General features: G+C 29.8%; 1 protein-coding gene across 4 annotated transcripts in view; it reads right to left on the minus strand.

The window, feature by feature from the left end:
• LOC124354495 (sodium-independent sulfate anion transporter) overlaps positions 1-21,257 on the minus strand; it is a 55,197-nt gene that overhangs the window by 21,326 nt on the left and 12,614 nt on the right. For 3 of the 4 annotated variants that reach the window (XM_046805003.1, XM_046805004.1, XM_046805002.1), the window contains exons 2-7: positions 20,476-20,616; positions 14,997-15,114; positions 13,520-13,655; positions 12,136-12,331; positions 8,975-9,054; positions 3,137-3,277 (exon numbers count right to left, since the gene is read on the minus strand). In XM_046805003.1, coding sequence (XP_046660959.1) covers positions 3,137-3,277; positions 8,975-9,054; positions 12,136-12,331; positions 13,520-13,655; positions 14,997-15,114; positions 20,476-20,608 — 804 coding nt within the window. In that variant the 5' untranslated portion in view covers positions 20,609-20,616. Of the gene's footprint in view, positions 1-3,136; positions 3,278-8,974; positions 9,055-12,135; positions 12,332-13,519; positions 13,656-14,996; positions 15,115-17,211; positions 17,664-20,475; positions 20,617-21,257 lie in introns of those variants that run through there. The other variant, XM_046805005.1, reaches the window with a different exon arrangement.

Below are 21,257 nucleotides of genomic sequence, written 5' to 3' on the forward strand. Positions count from 1 at the left end.
ATACAGCAATTTTCACACCTCATATAATTTATAAACAGATATAAAATTTGTTCATAGTAAAAAAATATAAATTATAAATGATAAATTTAGATAACTTGTGGAATGGAAAAATTAACATTCCTGCTACGCTGATAAGATTGACCAAAACATTTTAATTTCACAGAGAATCAAGAGGTCAATTGTAACCTTGTCCATCTATTAGAGAGTGTGACTAATTTCTCTGTTCCTGTCCGGTTCAAGGGCTACAGTTTCATGTCCGATTGTTGACGGCTGTGCCTCTCTAATTAGAAAGTATGTCACTTCTCTTATCTTGCCCGACAATGATTTACTAGCCTAGCCAATCCAATTTGATTCTGCCCTAATGCTGGCTTGTGTTTTGTCAAATGTTGGGATAGCTATAATATATATCAGTAAGCAAGCAGACAGTGTTCAGGAAAAATTATTGATCATCATGCAAATGCATACATATTTTTACTGCACTAGTTAAGCAGCTTCTTTTAAATTATTATAGGTAAAAATAAAAATAACATTTAAAATTATTAAAAAATCAAATATTTAATCAAACTTAAATTGGATTATATTTATCTTTCTTTCTTCTTCTTCTTTTACTTTATAAAATTTTAATCTTTCTTGAAATTTATAATTAGATCCTGGCATTTCTTGCAATTAATTTGGCAATTCCTATATCAAGACAAGATACATCTGTATTCACTTCATGTAATGGTGAATTCCTTGGTCAAGGGTCATATAAACAAAGATTATGTATGCCACAAAACATTGATTGTAATTGAATTTTGAAATAAGAAAATAAAAGTACAAAAATTAATCTAACCAGTAATTAGGGTAAATATATAAAAGTATAAAAATAACATGTAAAAAATAAAACAGTAAAACAAAATTAAATACAAACAATAACGTACCAAATTTTAAGAAAACCCCTGATGACAAATGCTTGTTGTGGTAATTAATTAATCAAATAATTTACTTCCACAATCTGGAGTTCTCTGAATTTAGTTTTGAACAAATATTTTTCTTTAAAATATTTTATTAGTTGGGAGAATGTTTAGTAGAAATTTGTGCACTCATAAAATGCATATTGAAATTAACCGATTTATGAAGACAGCCAATCTAATTGCCTCTCCTCCACATAGGAATGATGTTTACAGAAAGAAGAACTGAAATGTAGCCTTGTGCAGGACACCAACATACAAAAACCTGGTGCTTTCCATGTCAAAGAAATAGTGACTAACCTACCTAGTTTTTTGTTTTGTGTGTGATCTATTTAGGAGCGTGTAAATCACTTAAATTGGTGTGAGCTGACGTTATGAGCGCTATCTCTGTCGGCATCAAATAAAAATAAGCAAGTCCATTGTCCTTGACCTCAGTAATGGTTTTGTTTGTCTCCGATTGACTCGCAACACCCATTCTATCAATGAGCGGCAACATTTGTCTCCTTGTACTCAGCGACTTGTGATCCCAAATGTGACAGTGTTGTTCATATTGTAAAAATAAATAACACAATCTATTTATTTTAATAAATATGTGGCCTATATTTTCTTGTCTTTACTCATTTTACAAATTAATATTATAAAGGTAATTAATTTCTACAATTCCAAAAAATACATAATCATAAATATAAATATAGATCTGTAAAATAAAGGTAAATCTTTATCTCTTTATTTGACCACATTATACTTATTCAGAACAACAACAAAATGTAAAGCTAACTTGTGTTCTTCTAAAAGACTATCCATCGGTGAGGAAGAAAAAGTTCTTGAACATTTGAATAAAATGAAATATATATTTATCTTTGTTGTTCTTTTACAAAAAATTAAATTACATATTATTTATGAATTAAGGACCTGAAAAATTATTCATTCAAGAAATTATTCAAGGACCTTATTAGAAATAAGGACCTAAAGCCCTTTGAAATTTTTTTCAATTATCAATTAGTTATCGATAGATTACTTGAACTATATAAAATCTAATAGCCCTCTAAAGGAACGGAATCCTTGTTTGAGTTGTCTCGTTTGACACCTAGAAGCATTTGATATTGAAGACAAGTGTTTCAGTTTATTAATATAATATGTATACTTTAAATATCATTAATATTTATTTTTTAGATTAAATGTTTTTATGTCATATTAATACTGTATAACAGTTTAAAACATTAATATTTTGTAAATAAAATTAATTTTTGTTGTTATTAAAAATTATATTTAAATAATTCTATTCATTGCATCAAATTATAAATTACTTTATCTGTGTATGTACTGTATCTATAATAAGTTAGTTATCAGTTTGTAACCATACATATTAAATACATTATGCTAATATTAATGATATTATTTCATATTTGTTATTTTAAATAAATTAAGTAACAATAGTTTCTTGTTAGAGATACATTATCTTCAATCAGAAGAAGAATGCTGTCCTGTATCACATTTATAAGAATATGTCTAGGTAAGAATCCTATGAAGTGGCAAGAAGGTGATTGCTTAGAGTAAGTTACATGTTGTAAGGGGGAAATAAAATAGAGATCCACAACAGAAGTGGTAAACATAGAAATGAAAAGGGAGTTTCCTTCTTGTAAAGCTAACCTAAAATGCCATCCTTGCAACTTGTAATTTAGGTTGGATTCCTCTCTACTAGCTTATTTACTCATCTCAAGGGATACAGCATCATTCAGTTAAAACATACAGTCAGAATAGACTCTTAAGTTGAAACCCAATTTAATAGTGATAAAATCTTAACCTTGATAGGTTGGTCTGTTTCTCTTTTAATTTAATTCTCGTCTCCATGCCTGTCTGTAGATTTTATCAAACAGTATAAGAGGTGAGTCGGCATAAGGTGAAAAATACTGATAAAATTTGCTACAGTAATAAACAGAAATTGGTCTTACGTTACACCCAAAGGTGGCCATCAGCATTCCTCTAATATGGTCCTACCCTTGATTACCTATAATCAAGGGTCCTACTCAATGCATATATGTATTTCAATAATGGAGAGAATATGTCAAAATGTTACAAAATACAAAAGTATTTTACAAATGTGAAATGGAAAAAAATATTAAAGAAACATATTGTTTCTTACTTTATTATTCAAGAATAAAGTTATGTGGATGTTTAGAACTTACCCTCAACAACAAGAGACAGATGATGCAGACAATGCCCAATAGAGTGTCCCAGAGCCTTGTGTGGTGGATATCTCTAGACAGGCTTATCCACATCTCCACAAACGTTGAGCCAGCAGCTTTCACTCCAAGAATGTCTTTTACCTGTCAAAGCACGCATAAAAATTACCATAAGCTTTTTAATATGTGAGGTTCCATGTAGAAGGACTGATCTCCTCAATTATTCATGTTCCTTATACTGTATTATTTTTAATTTGAAGATATATTGATAACAAGTTTCACATGACTTCCAAAACCAGGGCTTAAGTCTGCAATCCCATCAGAACTAATGCCTGATTGCTCAACTAAACTTCATGAATATTGAGCTAAGAGATATTACGCTACTCACTGGATAGAAATTTCTGACTTTCTCAAAAATTATCAAAGGATCTTCATCACAAATCGATTCATGGGTAATATTATAACAATTTTAGTTATTAGATTTCCTGCAATCAAATCATTGATAAAATACAATATATAACCAATCTGCAATAATTAAAATCTTGATGTTAAAGAAAATCAGATATATAAAGAAAAACTAAATTATTTTTATTTTTAGGTTAATGTGGTAACTTAAAAAAAATTTAGTAATTGATATTGATTATTTTTAAAGATCACATTTGTGTATATTTATGAAATATATACAAAGTATTTGGGGATCAGGATTGATACAAGAGAAAATGCTTAAGAAAGAACCATTAACCACTGTACTGTACCTTTTTTGGACGTCAAAAAGCCCACTAAATGTTAAAATGCTTGAGAAATCAACCTAACCTAGATCTCAGTGACATCCACTGTAGATGGAAGAAGTCAAAATGGTCTCCCACCCTAATTGAAAATTTGAGTTTTGTGTAGTAAAATGTAATGGAATGGGAAGTAGGGGAGTTTTACATCTGCTACCACTGGCCATACTTCAGTTCTTTTCTGAAATTTAAATAAGAATGCCTTTTAACACTGTTTTCTTTTTCAAATCTATCATGAAATACAAAAGTGTGGGCTGTCTTCATAACTACAAATTATTACTTATACATCCAAATAAGTTTTATACTTATGGCATATTGATCCAAAATATCTGAGTAATAAGTGGTAAAAAGCTACACAGCCTAGAGCTTCAGGTTTTTGTGAGAAGGGGAAGTAAAGAGTTTAAGAAGACATGTTCTAAGTCTTTTGAAAATATTTTGGAAAACAATGAGGTGTAGCACAAACATGGTGAGATACAAAAATAATCTACATTAAGTGTACAAAAGTATTCCGTCAATTTTTGTGATGCCGTAAATAATTATGAGGATATGGAAGGGATAAAATGCCATAATTATAGGATTTGATTTTACAAAATCAGATTTAAGTTTAATGCAACCATAATCATTAATTCAGATCTATTCTTCCATTATGTTGTTTAGTGTACATTCCCTGAATATACAAACATGTACGATTTTTTTCTTTTTAGTTAGCTGTACCATTGTTTAAGTTTGTAATGAAAATTGTATTTGTTTTTTTAGGCTTACCAGTATAGTGTTTATGTATTATAGTATCTAGTATAGTCTTACAATATTTGTTCTCTGTTATTTGTTTTATTATCAAGTGTCAAATTTTCAAGTTTAAATAATGTGTTTACTTTATAAATTTACTGACAAAGTCCTTCAATCTTCAACTTCTTCATTATTATACATTTTAAGTTTATTAACGCTACAGACAACAAACCACACCTGGTGGTATACATCATTGTTGTATGATTCATTACAAGTAAGAGATGGATAAATGTGCATTTATACCATGTGTGTTAACTCCAGAGTGACATCAAACAGTATTCTGTAAGGCGTCTGCCACACTCAATGTGTTAATAAGATAATCAAATCACATCTAAGATCACTAGAATATGAGATTCAAATATTTAGGTTTCCTATGTGGTCATATATGTAAAAATGTCTCTAATTACAGAAGCACTTCACTAAGAGTAGAGTTTAATTAAGAATGAGAAAAGATTGAAGTGAAATCCAACTCAATTGAAATTTGGTCGTAAAGTCTCTTGTAACCATTAGCAAAGCAATAAAAAATTCTAGATAACACTTCTTGATTAAACCTTAACATAACACTCAACGATACCTACAGTAAGAACTGATGAGCTTATACAAAATAAAAATATCAATGTCACTTTTATATATACTGTTTCAAAAACAAAAATGTTAAACAACAATTGGGTAAAAATTAAAAAAAAAAACAAGTTTAGTTAAAATAAACGTTTAAGCCTGCATTATGTCACTAAAACAACAAGGTTGAAGAGCACTGCAGGTGTTCCAGGAGTAAAGTTGTAGATGGGTAATGTAAAAAGAGATACACCACAATGGAGTTGAAAAACATTGGTAAACATCTGTGTCTATTTACAACCAATCAGACAAATAATTTTGAATGGTACCTCTTAGTATCTTATTTGCATTGGAAAAAGTGGATTTATCCAAAACTTTGAGTACTGGAGACATGACTTCTCAAAAACATCCATGAAGATAATCTTCAAAATTAAGAAAATCTTAAAGATTTCTTGTCTACTAAAAAGACTACAGAAGGAGTCTACAGTTTGCAGTTGGACTTGATTATTGTTCAATGTAATGTGTGAATTTAACTGTAAAACTACAAAGACAAAATTAACCATTACATTGCAAACTTCTACCCATGGCTGTTACTACCAGATATTGCCCATTCCAGATGTGGCACTGAAAGGATTATTGTGTTGCTTAATCATTATTTAAACCAAAAGTTTGACCTATTCAAGCAAGTTCAAAGACAAAATAAAAACTAAAATAATGCCATATTATCTCTTCCTTATCTCTGTAACTTTTGTCATAATCAAAAACGCATAGAATCTTCGTTCAACATTTAATATGAATTCAGTTTATACTTCAGAATGTTTGAGCTACACCTTGTGGTTCTTGAGATATTTGCAAAATACTGTTAACGTTCCATTTTATCCCTCTTTTTATCCCCTCATAAAATACCCCACATTCTTAATAATGTAACATTTTATCACTTATTACTAGGATAATTCTTTTTGCAAAACAAATTACCACAGGCTTTAACTGTTTTAGATGTCAGGATTAGATCCTAATTTTAATAGACTAAAGTGCAGAGATACACAATGTTAAACTATAAGCAGTATCAAATTTATGAGCAAGATTAAAACACAAAGGTGATGTCATATTTGAAAGTATAATATTTCCTTTCCCCAGTGACACTCCTTGTTATTGTGTTTGTCACAGTGAAACTTATTTATTCCTAGTGCACATTGAATAATTTTGCTTATTATCAAGTAAGCATGATAATAATGTGATAGGAGTAGATAACTCTAAAATATATTCCTTTACACAGTTATACTATTTATTATTTTGAAGATACGAGTATAAACCTTTATCAATTTTAAAGTCATGTACAATATTAGTCTTTCTTTTTTCTTAGTATACAAATTAAATAAATAAAATTATACTACAAATTAAATGACTTGAGAGTAACAAAATTATCCATTCCTCTAAAGTAAACTCTTTTATGCTAAATCAACATAGCCATAACATTTTAAACCAAATCGACCAAATATTAAAATTACCATTTGAATTTTTTTAATGAATTTAGATCCACCCAATAAATTTAATTCCTACATAAAACGATTTTAGTTAAAATAACTTCAGCCATATTTAAAAGACAAAAGGGAAGGTTGGAATAGTAACTTCAAGATCACACAGCCATTGTTGTCTAAAATAAGTATGAATTTTTTGAAGCAAGTAGAAAAACGTAAGAAATAATAATGCACAAGTAGCACCACTTGTACAATAAAAAAATTAAAGTTTGAAAATAAAATGCAAAATAAAACCTAGTAACACAATCCAATTGCATAAAGAATTTAGATAATAAGTCAAATCAATGCATGTAGAGTTCTATGATGAAATTCATGGCTTCATTTACTAATTTAAAAGATACTTGTAGTAAAAACAAGGCACATTGAGTGGTATGGCTCCACTCTTCTCTGGTGGTCTAGGCAGATTGAGTGATTCAGGATGACAGTGGATACAACAGAGTAAGTGTACAAGGAGGCCAGCCAATCTCTTCACTGTTTTTCTGGTGGTATATGTATATTGAGTGGTTTGGGATGACAGTGGCTACAACTAGTAAGTGTAAAAGGAGACCAGCCAATCTCTTCACTGTTCTCTGGTGGTCTAGGTAGATTGAGTGATTTGGGATTACAGTACCTGCAACTAGTAAGTGTACAAGGAGGCCAACCAATCTCTTCACTGTTCTCTGGTGGTCTAGGTAGATTGAGTGGTTTGGGATTACAGTAGCTGCAACTAGTAAGTATACAAGGAGGCCAACCAATCTCTTCAATGTTCTCTGGTGGTCTAGGTAGATTGAGTGGTTTAGGATTACAATGGCTACAACTAGTAAGTGTAAAAGGAGACCAGCCAATCTCTTCACTGTTCTCTGGTGGTCTAGGTAGATTGAGTGGTTTGGGATTACAGTAGCTGCAACTAGTAAGTATACAAGGAGGCCAACCAATCTCTTCAATGTTCTCTGGTGGTCTAGGTAGATTGAGTGGTTTAGGATTACAGTGGCTACAACTAGTAAGTGTAAAAGGAGACCAGCCAATCTCTTCACTTTTCTCTGGTGGTCTAGGTAGATTGAGTGGTTTGGGATTACAGTAGCTGCAACTAGTAAGTGTACAAGGAGGCCAACCAATCTCTTCACTGTTCTCTGGTGGTCTACGTAGATTGAGTGGTTTGGGATTATGGTGGCTACAACTAGTAAGTGTAAAAGAAGGTCATTGAATTATGAGCATATGGATTCATACCATAGTTGTACCTAATACAACCAACTATGAAATTATATGTGGAACCAGTAATGCTTGATTCAGATTCCAATTAATCCTGATTGTAATTTATTCCTGACACACATCTAAGACAAATATCACAAATAGGCCTAAGACAAATTCATGATTTTAAACTCTTTACATTTAAACTTTCAATGAGAAAGAAAGAATCTTACTTACATCATTAACGCTGTTGTAGCATGTAAAAACCACACTAGACTATTCTATAACATCCTGATACTCGTAATTATCCTGGCATGTCTGATTCAGAACCTAATAATGCCTGATTTATATCCTCATCCTTTCTGATGCTAATGCTAATGCTAATCATTCCAGATTCAGGTCTTAATTCAGATTTAAAAGTTCAAACACTGTCTTATTTTAGTCCTTACCAAACCTGAATCAAGATCTAATTAATTTTGATATCTAACCTTTGTAAGCCTAGTCACTAGTGACCCAGTTTTTGTGCTTAAATATTTGTATGAGTATGATTGCTTTTGTATGTTAGTTGGACAAGTACCTAAGTTAATTCATTCATAGAGGAAGTAAATAGTTGTGAGTTAAGCTTTCTGTTCGTGTTGGTTTTTAAAGTAATTGTCATTTAAATCTGTTATTTAATCGTAAAATTATATTAAGACAGTTGGGTATATTCTAGCTGATTTATAGCTCACATAAATAACACGTGTCTATAAAAGAACTAAATAAGCTCCCAACTTTGTATCTAAAAATAAACATTAAAAATAAAATTTTTCAAAGTAAACACCTTTACTGTGACAAGAGACATTTACCGATTTAAGAACATAATGTTGTAATAGCTATAAATTTTCAATGCAATCAATGTGACTGTGGCCGATGCCTTACACAACCAGATTGGTGCTAGTTGGTTTCACTCGGTATAGAACCTCAGAGAAGGTGTTAAAACTGTTTGATAGTGTTGATCAAACCTCTCCACTAACCTGTGACATTGTGATGAGCAGCGCTACAGCTGATGTGAATCCAGATGAAACAGGGTCAGAAATAAAGTCAATAATGATACCTGTTAAAACAATTTAACTTAAAGTACATATTATATACCTATTGTAAAATTCAGTCTGATTTCAAAACACCATTCTATATACAGAGTAAACAAATCCTATTAACCCTCCAAGTGATAGCGGCTCGGACCGAGCCGTTAGGGACCCCGTCTGAATCGATAACGGCTCGGTCCGAGCCGTTCGTGAAAAACGACGTAAAATAATAACTAGTATCGTAATTCAGCTATATTTTATACTAAATGGTTTAGAAAGAGTTCCTTTACTTGATACTCTGTGTGGTATATTTTCAAGCAGATACAAATAAACATTATATGGAACTTGTTGATGAAAAGTACATTTTTTGGCAGTTTTTGATTTGTTTATGCTGGTGAAAAACATATTCAAAATCAATTTTCATGTAAATATAAACTACAAGTGTTATACATCTTTGTGTTCAAACGTAAATTGTGAATCGTTTGTATATAATGAATTTCAAATATGTTACTATGGAAATTGTGAAAAATAGCCTCAAAAATATAATTTTTGTTGGAAAAATTTTTTTTCGAGGCCATTAGTAAATAATAAAATGAAAAAAAATTTTTTGTAAGTTTTTCTTTATCATTACCATTTAGTACATATTATAGTGAACATTTAATATATAATATGTTATATTTCAGGTATATAGTATATGTTTTATGAATTAAAACAAAAAACACTGCACGTCATCATAAAAAGGCCTATTACTGTAGAGTAATATGAGTATCACTTGGAGGGTTAAAATACTGGTTGTCCTACGAAGAGGTTTAAACATTTGATTTTATATTACTTGCCCATTTATGCACAAAACATTTTCAAACTCTATACAATTTATTAAATATTTTTTTTAAATACAAATTTAAAATTTTCTGTGTTTTTGGTTTTGTAAAATTATTTACTGTCATATTCTTGAGAAATAAAGCATTTCAATCAGAAATTTAGAATATAGCCTATTAAAAAACCTACAATTACAGTCCACAATTATTCTACCTGTAATTCATCCACAGTGACACATTGATAATAGCGCTTAACAAATGAATCGTAAGCTTTTACAAAGAAATTCTGCGGTATCTGGAGAAGTTCCTCTTTAATTGATTGTTTTAATTCTTCATCATTATTGAAGCTATGAGTATAAACTTGTTCCTTTAAGTAATCCCATAGAGAGAAATCACAAACAGTTAAATCTGGGGATCGGGGTGACCAATCTAAAAAAATTACTTCCATGACCAATCCAACAGCCATGAAGGTTGTCATTTAGTAATCGCTTGACAGGATTTGCAAAATGAAGAGGAGCACCTTCTTGTTGGAAGATTGCTTGATCCATTTCTGGAACCATAAAATTTGGCTAGACTTGTTCATTTAAAACCTGTTCATGCCTATTCCCAGTCATTGTACTGTCTGAAATGTTGTAAGATAACACCCCTTTACAACTGCCAGCTGCCCAAACAGTACTTCCTTTTGATTGGAGTAGAGTCTGTTCAAGAATGTGTGGATTACCGGTGTTAAAATAATTATTATTATGCCTATTTACAGCACCATTGGGGTAAAAAGTGGACTCATCTGAAAAAAACAATTTGAGTATGCCAATTACTAACTTTACACAATTCATTAAATAGGTTTTTAAAATAATCTGTGAAAATTGATCTAGCTCAAGAAACTCAATGATACGAGAACAAAATTCCACTCTCCTGTCCGGATCATCTTCAAGAAAATTATGGACAAGGTAAGATTTAATATTTTTCTTTTTAATTATTCTCTGTACTGAAGACTTTGGAACACCAGTTTCAAGTTCAACCTTCCTTAGTGATTTCGGTTTACCTGGAGAGCGGAGCATTGATGCGCATATTAGTACTTCTCTTTCCTAATTTGAGGATCCTAGAGTACTTTTTTTACGACACTTCCAGTTTCTAACAAAAGATTTTTCCATTTAGTTATTGTTGGTTGCTAAGTGGTTCAGCTACTGATTAGACAACCGGAAATGTCTATCTGCTTCTGTAATGTTGCCAAAAGCAATAGCCCATGCACAACACTTCACTTTTCTGTCCAACATTAAGAACCATTTCTCGAACTTCAATATTAGTAAAATTGTAATGGAGGAGGTTAGGTTATCTTTTTATAGCACAAGCAAATATTCTTCAAGCAAACATCTGTCTTCAAGAATGAGCATTATTAAACAGCTGTTCTTTAAAACTGCAACGCAGTAATGAAATCAGGTAATTCAAGAATAGGAAGCAAAATGGTAAAATTTTCAATGTCACCATTTTGTTTCTACACTTTTTAGGGAGCTTTAGTTTTTACAGAATATTTTTAAAGCCTACTTTATTAATTCTATAGAGTTTTAAAATGTTCAGTGCATAAATGGGCAAGTAATATAAAATCAAACCTTTAAACTTCTTTGTGGGACACCCGGTATGTTAAAATCTCAAGTAAGTAATTATTATCTTTTTCATCTACTTAAAAAAATATAAATTCATTTTACAAAATAAATCAAAATTTGTAATGATTAAAGATGCCTGTTCTGTTAAAATTAGATGAAAAAAATCAGCACTAGGCTTTAGTAAAAGAATTTCAATCCACAAAGTGATAAAAGAATACTAAGAATATCTTAAAAAATTATATACATATATGCAAAATGTTGTTATTGGATTACACAATCATCAAAAAAATACCAGTACTCACTTCATTGATAAAAATTACATGCATTTTTACAATATTAATTATTAACATTTACTGACTACAATGTTAACCATAATAATAATAATAACATAATACTATTATAATATCAATGTAAGTAGTAAGTTTTAAAAATATACAAATTAAAAATAATATTTGTAATGTTGAATTACTAATTTTCAAACACTATGAATTGGTGCCTATCTGAATATGTTGGATTGATTTAAAAAAATGTAATACTGTTGCTTAAAACACATTCCAACAAAATTATGAGCATATAGCATAATCTAGTTTTGTTTGTATCTTTACCAACATTACCATAAGGAGTAACTTGGTGACTTGATTAGATTAGATTGGGATAACTCAAGAAATCTCAGTTACATCATATCACCTACCAAGGCCAGCAATCCCCATAATAAGCTGGATGACACCACTGAGGAAACACAGCTGGATGGCATACTGTGGCCCGAGCCCCTTCAGTGTGGTGTAGGTCAAGAGAGAGCAGATAGCTGTTGGACCCATCGGCACATCCTTGCAGCTGCCCAGAAAAATGTACATAAAGGCTCCTAGGAATGACCCGTACAACCCATACTGCAAATGTTACATTTCATCATTTAGTTTAGGAACCATAAAAACTCATGTTTGAACGTATAACCTTATGATAACTTTCACTACAATTCTATCACTATCTTTGATCATGTCTGGTTATACCCATGATTGAATACTATAAACAGTTTTGTCCTTGTACATACTGACATGAATACAAGAGACCACTATGCTTACGTGCAAAAATACTTTTTGTTATATAAAACCAAGAAAAGTCTTATGAATTATTAAAGTTTTAAAACTGATTTGTTTTCAAAATATTTCTAAGGGCCCTACTTTTTGGATACCATTTTAAATTTTGGAAAGATATAACCTAAAAGTGAAGAGCAGTTTTCCAAATCAACGTTTTAAAACATCAGCTCTTTTTTTATACATTGAAAAGAGAATTAACAATGATTTCAATGAAAAATAGACGATGTTAATATATTTGTATTTACAAAGTTCAGTATTAAATTGAATCTATTGAAAAATGCCATCACTACAATTAAACATAAAACAATAAACTACACTGGAATAAAAATGTTCCAGTGTAAAACTGGAAAAAAGGATGGTCCCGAAATTGCACATCTACCTAACAATGCTTCTCAGTAGTCCTTCTGAATTCAGAAATGAAATTATTTTTATTACTCTATGCATATTTGACTGTTCAAAACATAGAATTAAAATGTATTACCATCCTCTTTTCATTGTCTTTCTATACATTGATAATTACTGATAAAATCTTAAATTTGTTAAAACTTTGTTTTCAAGAAAAAGATATATTGTTTAACATTGGTTATAAAAAATAAATTAAGCAATCTATGTTCTTAGGCTTACAAGGCCTGCGTCACAACACTGTCATCTAAGTTTTTTGCTTCAGTGTAACATCTGATAGCTCTCCACAGTAAGGCTGAAATATGTCTAGGATTTGATGTATAAGCAATCTTTTGACACATGTGAACCGGAAAACTTGGATGATATTGTTTACACTAACCAAGTTCATTAATTAATAGTGTTTACACAAAAAAGCCTTACGAGGAGACTATACTTTTCCAATCTGTCATTGGTTAAGCTAATATTTATATTTGTGATTTATGTTTTTTAACTGTATTTCGACTTCAGAATATTCTTTAAATAAACCAAATTTGGTGATTGTTTTAATGTAAATTTAGTGAAAACCGGTAATGAAGTCACCTCAGGAGGAAGTCCAGCAATGTTGGAGTACGCTAGAGACTGTGGGATGACAGTTAAACCCACTGTCACACCCGCAACCAAGTCTCCTACAGCATCTCCAGCATTGTACTGTGGCAGCCACTGGAGAATTGGGAGCCTGTGGAACACAACAATTGGTTTTATAATGCCGGAATAATAAAAGATTTTACTCAGTTGTAATTGGTATGAAATTAATTAACCAACTGTTCAATATTACATACATTAGGAATGGTAATTATGTTTTCATATGATCTAGTTTCACAAAACTACAGACTTACGACAAGTTTTTTAAACTTTTACGTTTAAACTTCCAATGATAAAGAAAGATTCTTCCTTACATCATATCTTCTGTTGTAGGCAGAACATAAAACACAACACTACAGACTATTCTATAATGCTGGTAAAAGAACAAGTTAGGTGAATGAGGTATTATTTGTACATCACCTAAAATGAAACTTTTGCACCTTTTATTGTCACCTTCAAGTGTACCTGGAGTTATATCTTGAATTCTGGATGTAATAATTCCAGTTATACACATCCGACACTCTGTCTGCAGCCATAGTGCAAGGTTGCAAACCTTCTCCTTTACACTAAACTTGAGGTATCTGAAGCTAAAACCTCAAAATCAGGATTAAAGAATTCCATTTAATCCTTCTAAGATTTTTCTAGGTCAGACCTGACCAATATTCCAATATTTCATCTGCAGCTATTGTCCATGGTTATCAACCTTCTTCTTTTTACTGACCTTGATGTGACCTGGAGCGCATACCCATAAATTCAAGATGTGTTATATTCATCTCCTTCTGAAGATCTCAATCAAACCAGACTAATCATATGCAACCATGATCCATGGTTGATAACTTTTTCCTTCACACTGATTATGAGATAATTTGGAGCTAATTCTGAAATACAGACTATAAGAATTCGGTTCACTCACCTCAAGACTTCTTATAGTCATATACTCATTAAGGTGGCCCATATCATATAGTCAAAATTTCAAAATTTGTTTATATACCCAGGAACTTCCCAGTTTTTTATTAGTAATCTGGAAAATTACTAATAAGTAATTGCTAGTGCAAAATTTTAAATTAATACTCCAATTGTAAGACAGTGCTCAAAAATGTTAATATTTTATGGTAGTTTAAAAATAACTGAATAATAGAACTCAGTGTAGGATATTAATTTAGTGCTACAAAATAATAAAATTAATAAAATAGTGCCTTATACAATATCTAAGGAATTGAAATTCTGGCAACTTAAAACTGTCAATTGTAGTAAAAACATAAGTGGATGCCCAGAGGTCTAGAATAAATTTGAACTTTATTAAGGCCACCCTAATACTTATTCAATATTTCGTCTATAGATATAAATCCATGGTTGTCAATATTCTCCTTTACACTGATTGTGAGACGATTTGGAGCTAGTACTGAAATATTGGCCATAAGAATTAGACACTGACCTCCTCATGAGATTCTTCATTGTCATACTCTTCCGATACTTTTTCTGCACCCATGGTCCAAGGTTGTCAACCTTTTCCTTCACACTGATCTTGCGATGTGGTCCAAGATCCTCTACCACTGAAAATATCAATTTCAATTCATAATGTGCTGATAGTGTTGGTTGTCAACATGACAATTGATGGCAATATTTACTGAAGGGAGAATTATATTTGAAAATTTATAAAAATGCAACATGTTACAGGGCAGCACCTCATTTTGTTAAAGGTTTCCAACTAAACTACTTCTGCTTTATACAACAGCAACACACACCATCTACTACTATCTGGAGTGCAGTACCATATTTTATGTGCATATGCTTAACTTATGAATGAAAGATAGCTCTGATTGCTTCTGTGTTATAGTAATTAAATTGGCACAAACTTAGTCCACAAATTTATTTTTAAATATATCAACTAAGTACGTTGGCCAGCTTGGTGCATTTTTCGTTTCATTATGGTGGCCATTGAATCTTTACCTAAATTCACAACTCCATTACTCATGAACCCAGAAAAAGAATCAAAAGTGTTTTGGAATGCCTATAAAATTTCCTAAAAATTTTTATAAGCAATGTTTTTGTGTCTAAAACAGTTTTTGAGATATTGAGTACATGTAAATCCCATGAGAATATATTTATAACATTTCAGTTGTCACAAAATTAATCTACTTCTTCCAACTCAGCCGGAGGGACTATTTAGGTGACTTATGTCTCTTAGTCAATATCACTTTTAAACTACTTATATTCAACAACTATAAAAGAAAATAGTCCAAACCAATTTGCAAATGTTCTTCTTCTTTTCTGGGAATTAATCCGTGACCTCTAAGCTAGAAAGCTGCAGTTGTACATCTATGCAACAGCAAAGATCATTATGTCATTGAATAGTATTTTAATAGTTTTAGATCATTTTTCACTATGTATTTTTTTCTTGTACACAATTTATATATTGATTTCCTCATTGAATATAAACCCATTATACTCAATACATTTTGTGCTATATAGTATTTTATAACAATTAAAATCACAAAGCAAAATAATCCATCTATAGACAAAAATAATACAGCTGAGACAAACTTCAACTAATTTTGATAAACACAGCTAGCCAGGAATTATATAGGTACTTAATGGTAAGAATCTGAAAAGAATTTATGTGGTTGAAACCTTTAATCCAACAAATTTTAATCTAGAAGAATACTAATTATCTCAATTCAATATAACTGGAGAAAATACTAGTTGAACATGATATTAACTTTATACATCTAATAATTACTACATCTCATAAACTTTTATTACAGACATATTATTTTAGAAAAAAAGACACTTTGAAAGCCTGATAATTAAGAAGATATAATGAAAGATTTGTATAATATAAAAGAGATTTTGAGAATTTACTTAAATTACAACAAAAATTGCTTGTAGAGAGCCACAAAATTGTACAGGAAAATCTATAGAAAGTTACACTATTACAAAGGAAGGACTTGATGATGAATTAACATCTTGTAGAATGATGTAATCCCAAATATATATATATATATATATATATATATATATATATATATATATATATATATAACTACATTGCAACACCAACTCCACATTACCAAATGAACTGAAAAAACGAAACTCCATGTTCCACTTAATTCAAATTTACTCTACTTTAAAAATATATATAAATATTAATATTTAATAAACAATTTCTAATTTTGTTATAATGATTACTTATTAGAATTGTGTTTGAATACTTACTTTGACCACAGAGCATAGGTCATCTCTGATCTATAAAGACTATTTAAACTTCAACTGTGATTAACACCAATAAGTACAAAGGATCTCAACACTTCTGTTACATTTAAACATACACACAAACATTACAGTAATAAGCAGTGAGAAACACTTTCCTTATGTTTTACTTATTTATGCAGATAAGATAGACAGTTAGTGTTTAAACAAATTAAAACAACAAGGAATTTTTAAAAGAAAATTAGTTTATGTGGGCTCTCTTGTTTTGTGTAAGAATGTTTATTAGGTTTTAAAATTAAAGGTAAAACACACTTTTAATACTGTGAAATATTAATAAATAATATGTGCTATTAAATACACATATTCAATATATCAAATACTTGTGCATGATACAAACATAAGAATTTATATTTATTACTACATTACTAATTAATACTCACTAGGTATTTGGCATGCTCTTTCATTGTTTAATCCCACCTTGTAACCATAGTGTAACATTGTATTTGCTTCTACTATGAGAAATGGATCCAATGTCATACAATCAAGAAGAATTTCCAGTGATACTAAGAAAGTACAAAGAGCACATTCGTACTAGTAAACCTGTCAGTTATGCTGATGCAACTGGGTATTTATACAAATAAAGTATTTTCTCAGCATTATTATCTGGTTTATGAATTATTACTACAATAAGTTCCTTTGTTAAAATGCACATTCAGTGATAACAAAGTATATTGTAGAGATAATGCTAGAACAGATGAATTTTTCATTGGAGAAACAAAACTTTTATCTATATGAGGATTAAACTTTTTAATAAACTGAATAAGATGGCATATATCTATTAGCAGATTTTACAATGCTGTCATTTTAAATTTTATTCTTTAATTGACTACTTAAGCCTGTGATACTAGTGCTTTAAGTTTTTAATAATCAAGGATTTGTTAATATTTATACCTTTTGTTATTTTTATTTATTTATTTATTTTTAAGCATCACATTACATTATAATTTTATGACAGGTGATTTGTCATGAAACTTACAAGACAAAACTTTACTAAAAGACTTAAAATATAGATTATAATCAAATAAATAAATAAATATAATAAATGAAACAACAATTTAATAATCTGATACATGAAAATGTTATAGATTATATTAAAGCCTATACATTCAATAACTTTGTTTGCTGAGTTAAACTCCACAATATAAAAATATAGTAAAAAATGTAAAATACACATAATTAATATATAACAATAAATATAATAAATAAAACAGCAAGTGGGACATATATAGGTCTATTATTCATATTAAGTATAAGATATTTTCTTATTGATATTCTAAAAATTCTATTAAAGAATAAAATGCCCATTGCTCAAGCCACTGACATAGATTTTTTTTAATTTACTTGAGCCGTTAATCTATAAGTTAATCTATGCTGTATAGGTTTTATGATATTTTTATGTCTTGTGGACTGTTTGACTCTCCAAGGATGTGTTCAGTTTTGACTTTACTGAACACATTGTAAAGTTACTAAGATGTAAACAGATGTAGAAGCTAATATTTATTTATCAAGAATTGCATTTAAATAACAGTCTAGACCAAACTATAAAACGATGCATTAAAGAATACTTTACTTTTGGTTACTCTAAAATGTTCACTCATTGATAAGAATAATCGCCCAAGATATGTTAGTTTGCTAGCAGTGACCATTCTTTGGTGATGTGTGGTACATTCTTGATAAAATTGCGATATGCAATTCCATACAAGAGTTTTTCTGACATTACATCTTTCTTATCTCTATTTTTATGAATCCAAACATAAACTTCATCAAGTAAAATATGACAATACGTTTTGTAGGAAATTTTATTTTTTAATTTTCAATAGAATAACAAAATCTTTAAAAAGTTTTGTTTTTAACATACGAGCATGACTAAAAGCAAAAAACTTAAAGTTTTTCCTTTTTTATTGCGAATCCAACTTTATACAAGGCAATAAATTTGAATTTTGAGTTTAGCATCCCAAAAAACAAAGTAACGCTGAGAAAAAAAAGTTTTATAATTTTGTTAATAAAACATTACTTTTGAACTCCGCCTTATTGACTGGATTACTTTGGAATTTTAGCAGTTTGTGAATAAACATACAAGATAAATAATATCCATCTTTTGTTAAAAGACCGGTGTCAAAAGACTAATAATTATTCTACTAATAGTAGCATGTTTGATAACATTATTTTTAAAACAAAAAAATCAAATTCAATAATATTTTTTAATACAAAACTAAAATTATATTCTAAACTTAGGTAAAAAGAGTTTATACTTTACTGATTATGAAGGATGGTAAATGTTTGCAGTTCTCACAGAATTCAAATGTTTACTGAGAAAATTCTCTTTTATGTAACACAGATTTGAAAGACAGATTTGGGCAGGTGACAAATACGAAACACTGACTTCTATTCACAGGGAGTGTATGAATGAAATTCTTCAGATGACAGTTAGGGATAAGATAAATCTAGGATTGCCTTCCCAGAATGTTACCAAAACAAACATTAGGCCTACTTAGTCAGAAAGTTGTTCTAAATTGGGACCTCTTATGCATAAACAAAGGTTTTTGGGAATTGTCCTTCATATAAAAGGAAATTTTTGAATATGAAAATAGGTCATCAAACAATAGCATCAGAAATATATGACAGAAATTATGTCATCCTTGCATTAATAAGAGGAGACCTCATAAGGAGTTGACAGAAAGTTTTAAATGAGGACCTAGGTTAAGTTGTAAAGAAATTTAAAGATCTTGATGAGACAAGCATAATAATTAAAAGGTTGTAATCACTTATACATTTTTAATATGTATAATTTTATATTTGAGGTATATCCAAAAAAGAAGTAAAACATTCTTATAGTAAATAGAGCTAAGATTGAATGTTTCACAAGTTTGTGTTCTAACAAATTTGTTCATTAACCCCTAAAAGTATGTAATAATAATTTTGGAATCCCCACTCATGTCACTCAATTATTCTCTATTTAATTCAAATTCATTTTTTAATTATTTTTTTACAAAATTATATTGTTTATTCAGTGTTCATTATTCAAAAATATGTTTTTCAGAATTCCCCAACTTTTTTTGTATTTTGTTACTGAATTCGTCTTTTTCATATTTTTCCAATCTGTTTTTTAGATTTTTAATTAGAGGGGCTTAAACATATAACAGAAAAAAACTGTGCATATTATATAATGCCTGAAATAAACATAATTAAGCATCTTACTGGTGTGGTATTGTCTAAAAATATACAATAATTAAGTTTTGCTTGAAACTATAAATAAACTACATATTTTCCAATCTCGAAATGTCTTGCTTTTTATTTCAAAATTCTCTAAAAATATAAATAATATTCAGAATAAAAATTCTTCCCTATAAAAAAAAGGAGGGACTAATTCCCTTTTAAGCCTTATTCTGCCTGTCCTCTAGGGCCATTGGCCTGTCCGAGGATTTTATCAAACAAAATAAGGAGGATAGTTAATATAATAAGAGGTTGATGATACTGATAAAAAAACTTTCAGTCAAAGAAACGGATTTGAACCTGCGCTATTGTTAACTCAGATCCAAAGCCCGATGTCTTAGACCACTCGGCCATCGGCACTCCCACAATCAAGTCAAGTTAAAATAATTGGATTTTAGAACTATTTAGTTAAAAGAAAAAATAGCACTCACAGATAAAATCATCACTCCCTACACTAACAGACTGCTCATGTTTCTGTATAAACTTTCGCTGAAGTGTAGGGGTGGTGATTGTGGCGTGGTCCACCTTCTTCCCCCCTCCACCACCCTCTGTCTCTCCAGACATATTATCTTCTGTAACAGAGTAATTAAAGATCACATTGAACAGCCAAACTTGTTTATTTGTTAGAAATTAAAAATGTAAAATTGGGCATTAAAAATTGTAAATAAAATTTTGATGTGTTTTAACCATTTTCAAATTTTCCAATTATAAATCAAATGTACAGTTTTCATTTTTTTACAATCAATAAATAATAACAAAACAGAAGGAGGAAAGTTCAAAGAAAGTGTTGTGTACACTGAAGTGAGGTAAGTTTTAAACCCCACAATAATAAAAATGAAACATCATTATTTGTTTAAATGTTAATATTTTATCTAAATATGTGAATAGAAACTAAATATGTAAAATTGAAATGTTTTTATTTACTATTAGTAGATACATACATACCTTTATAAATTTGTTTCCTTATGTACAAGATAGGAATATTATAAATTTCAACATAAACATGAATTTAAAGTAAATAATTATGAATAATAATAACAATCATTTTGTATAGTTTCTTGTACACATGGGATTAATGGATAAAGAATGAATGACAGTCTTATAACTATTGGAGATTTCAACTTGCATACAAAATTCTCAACAAATCAAAATAATTTTAATGAAAAATGATTGAAATTGCTAATATATCACCACCAATATGAAAGGTAGATAG

Source organism: Homalodisca vitripennis, chromosome 2 (assembly GCF_021130785.1).
Source record: "Homalodisca vitripennis isolate AUS2020 chromosome 2, UT_GWSS_2.1, whole genome shotgun sequence".
NCBI lineage: Eukaryota > Metazoa > Arthropoda > Insecta > Hemiptera > Cicadellidae > Homalodisca > Homalodisca vitripennis.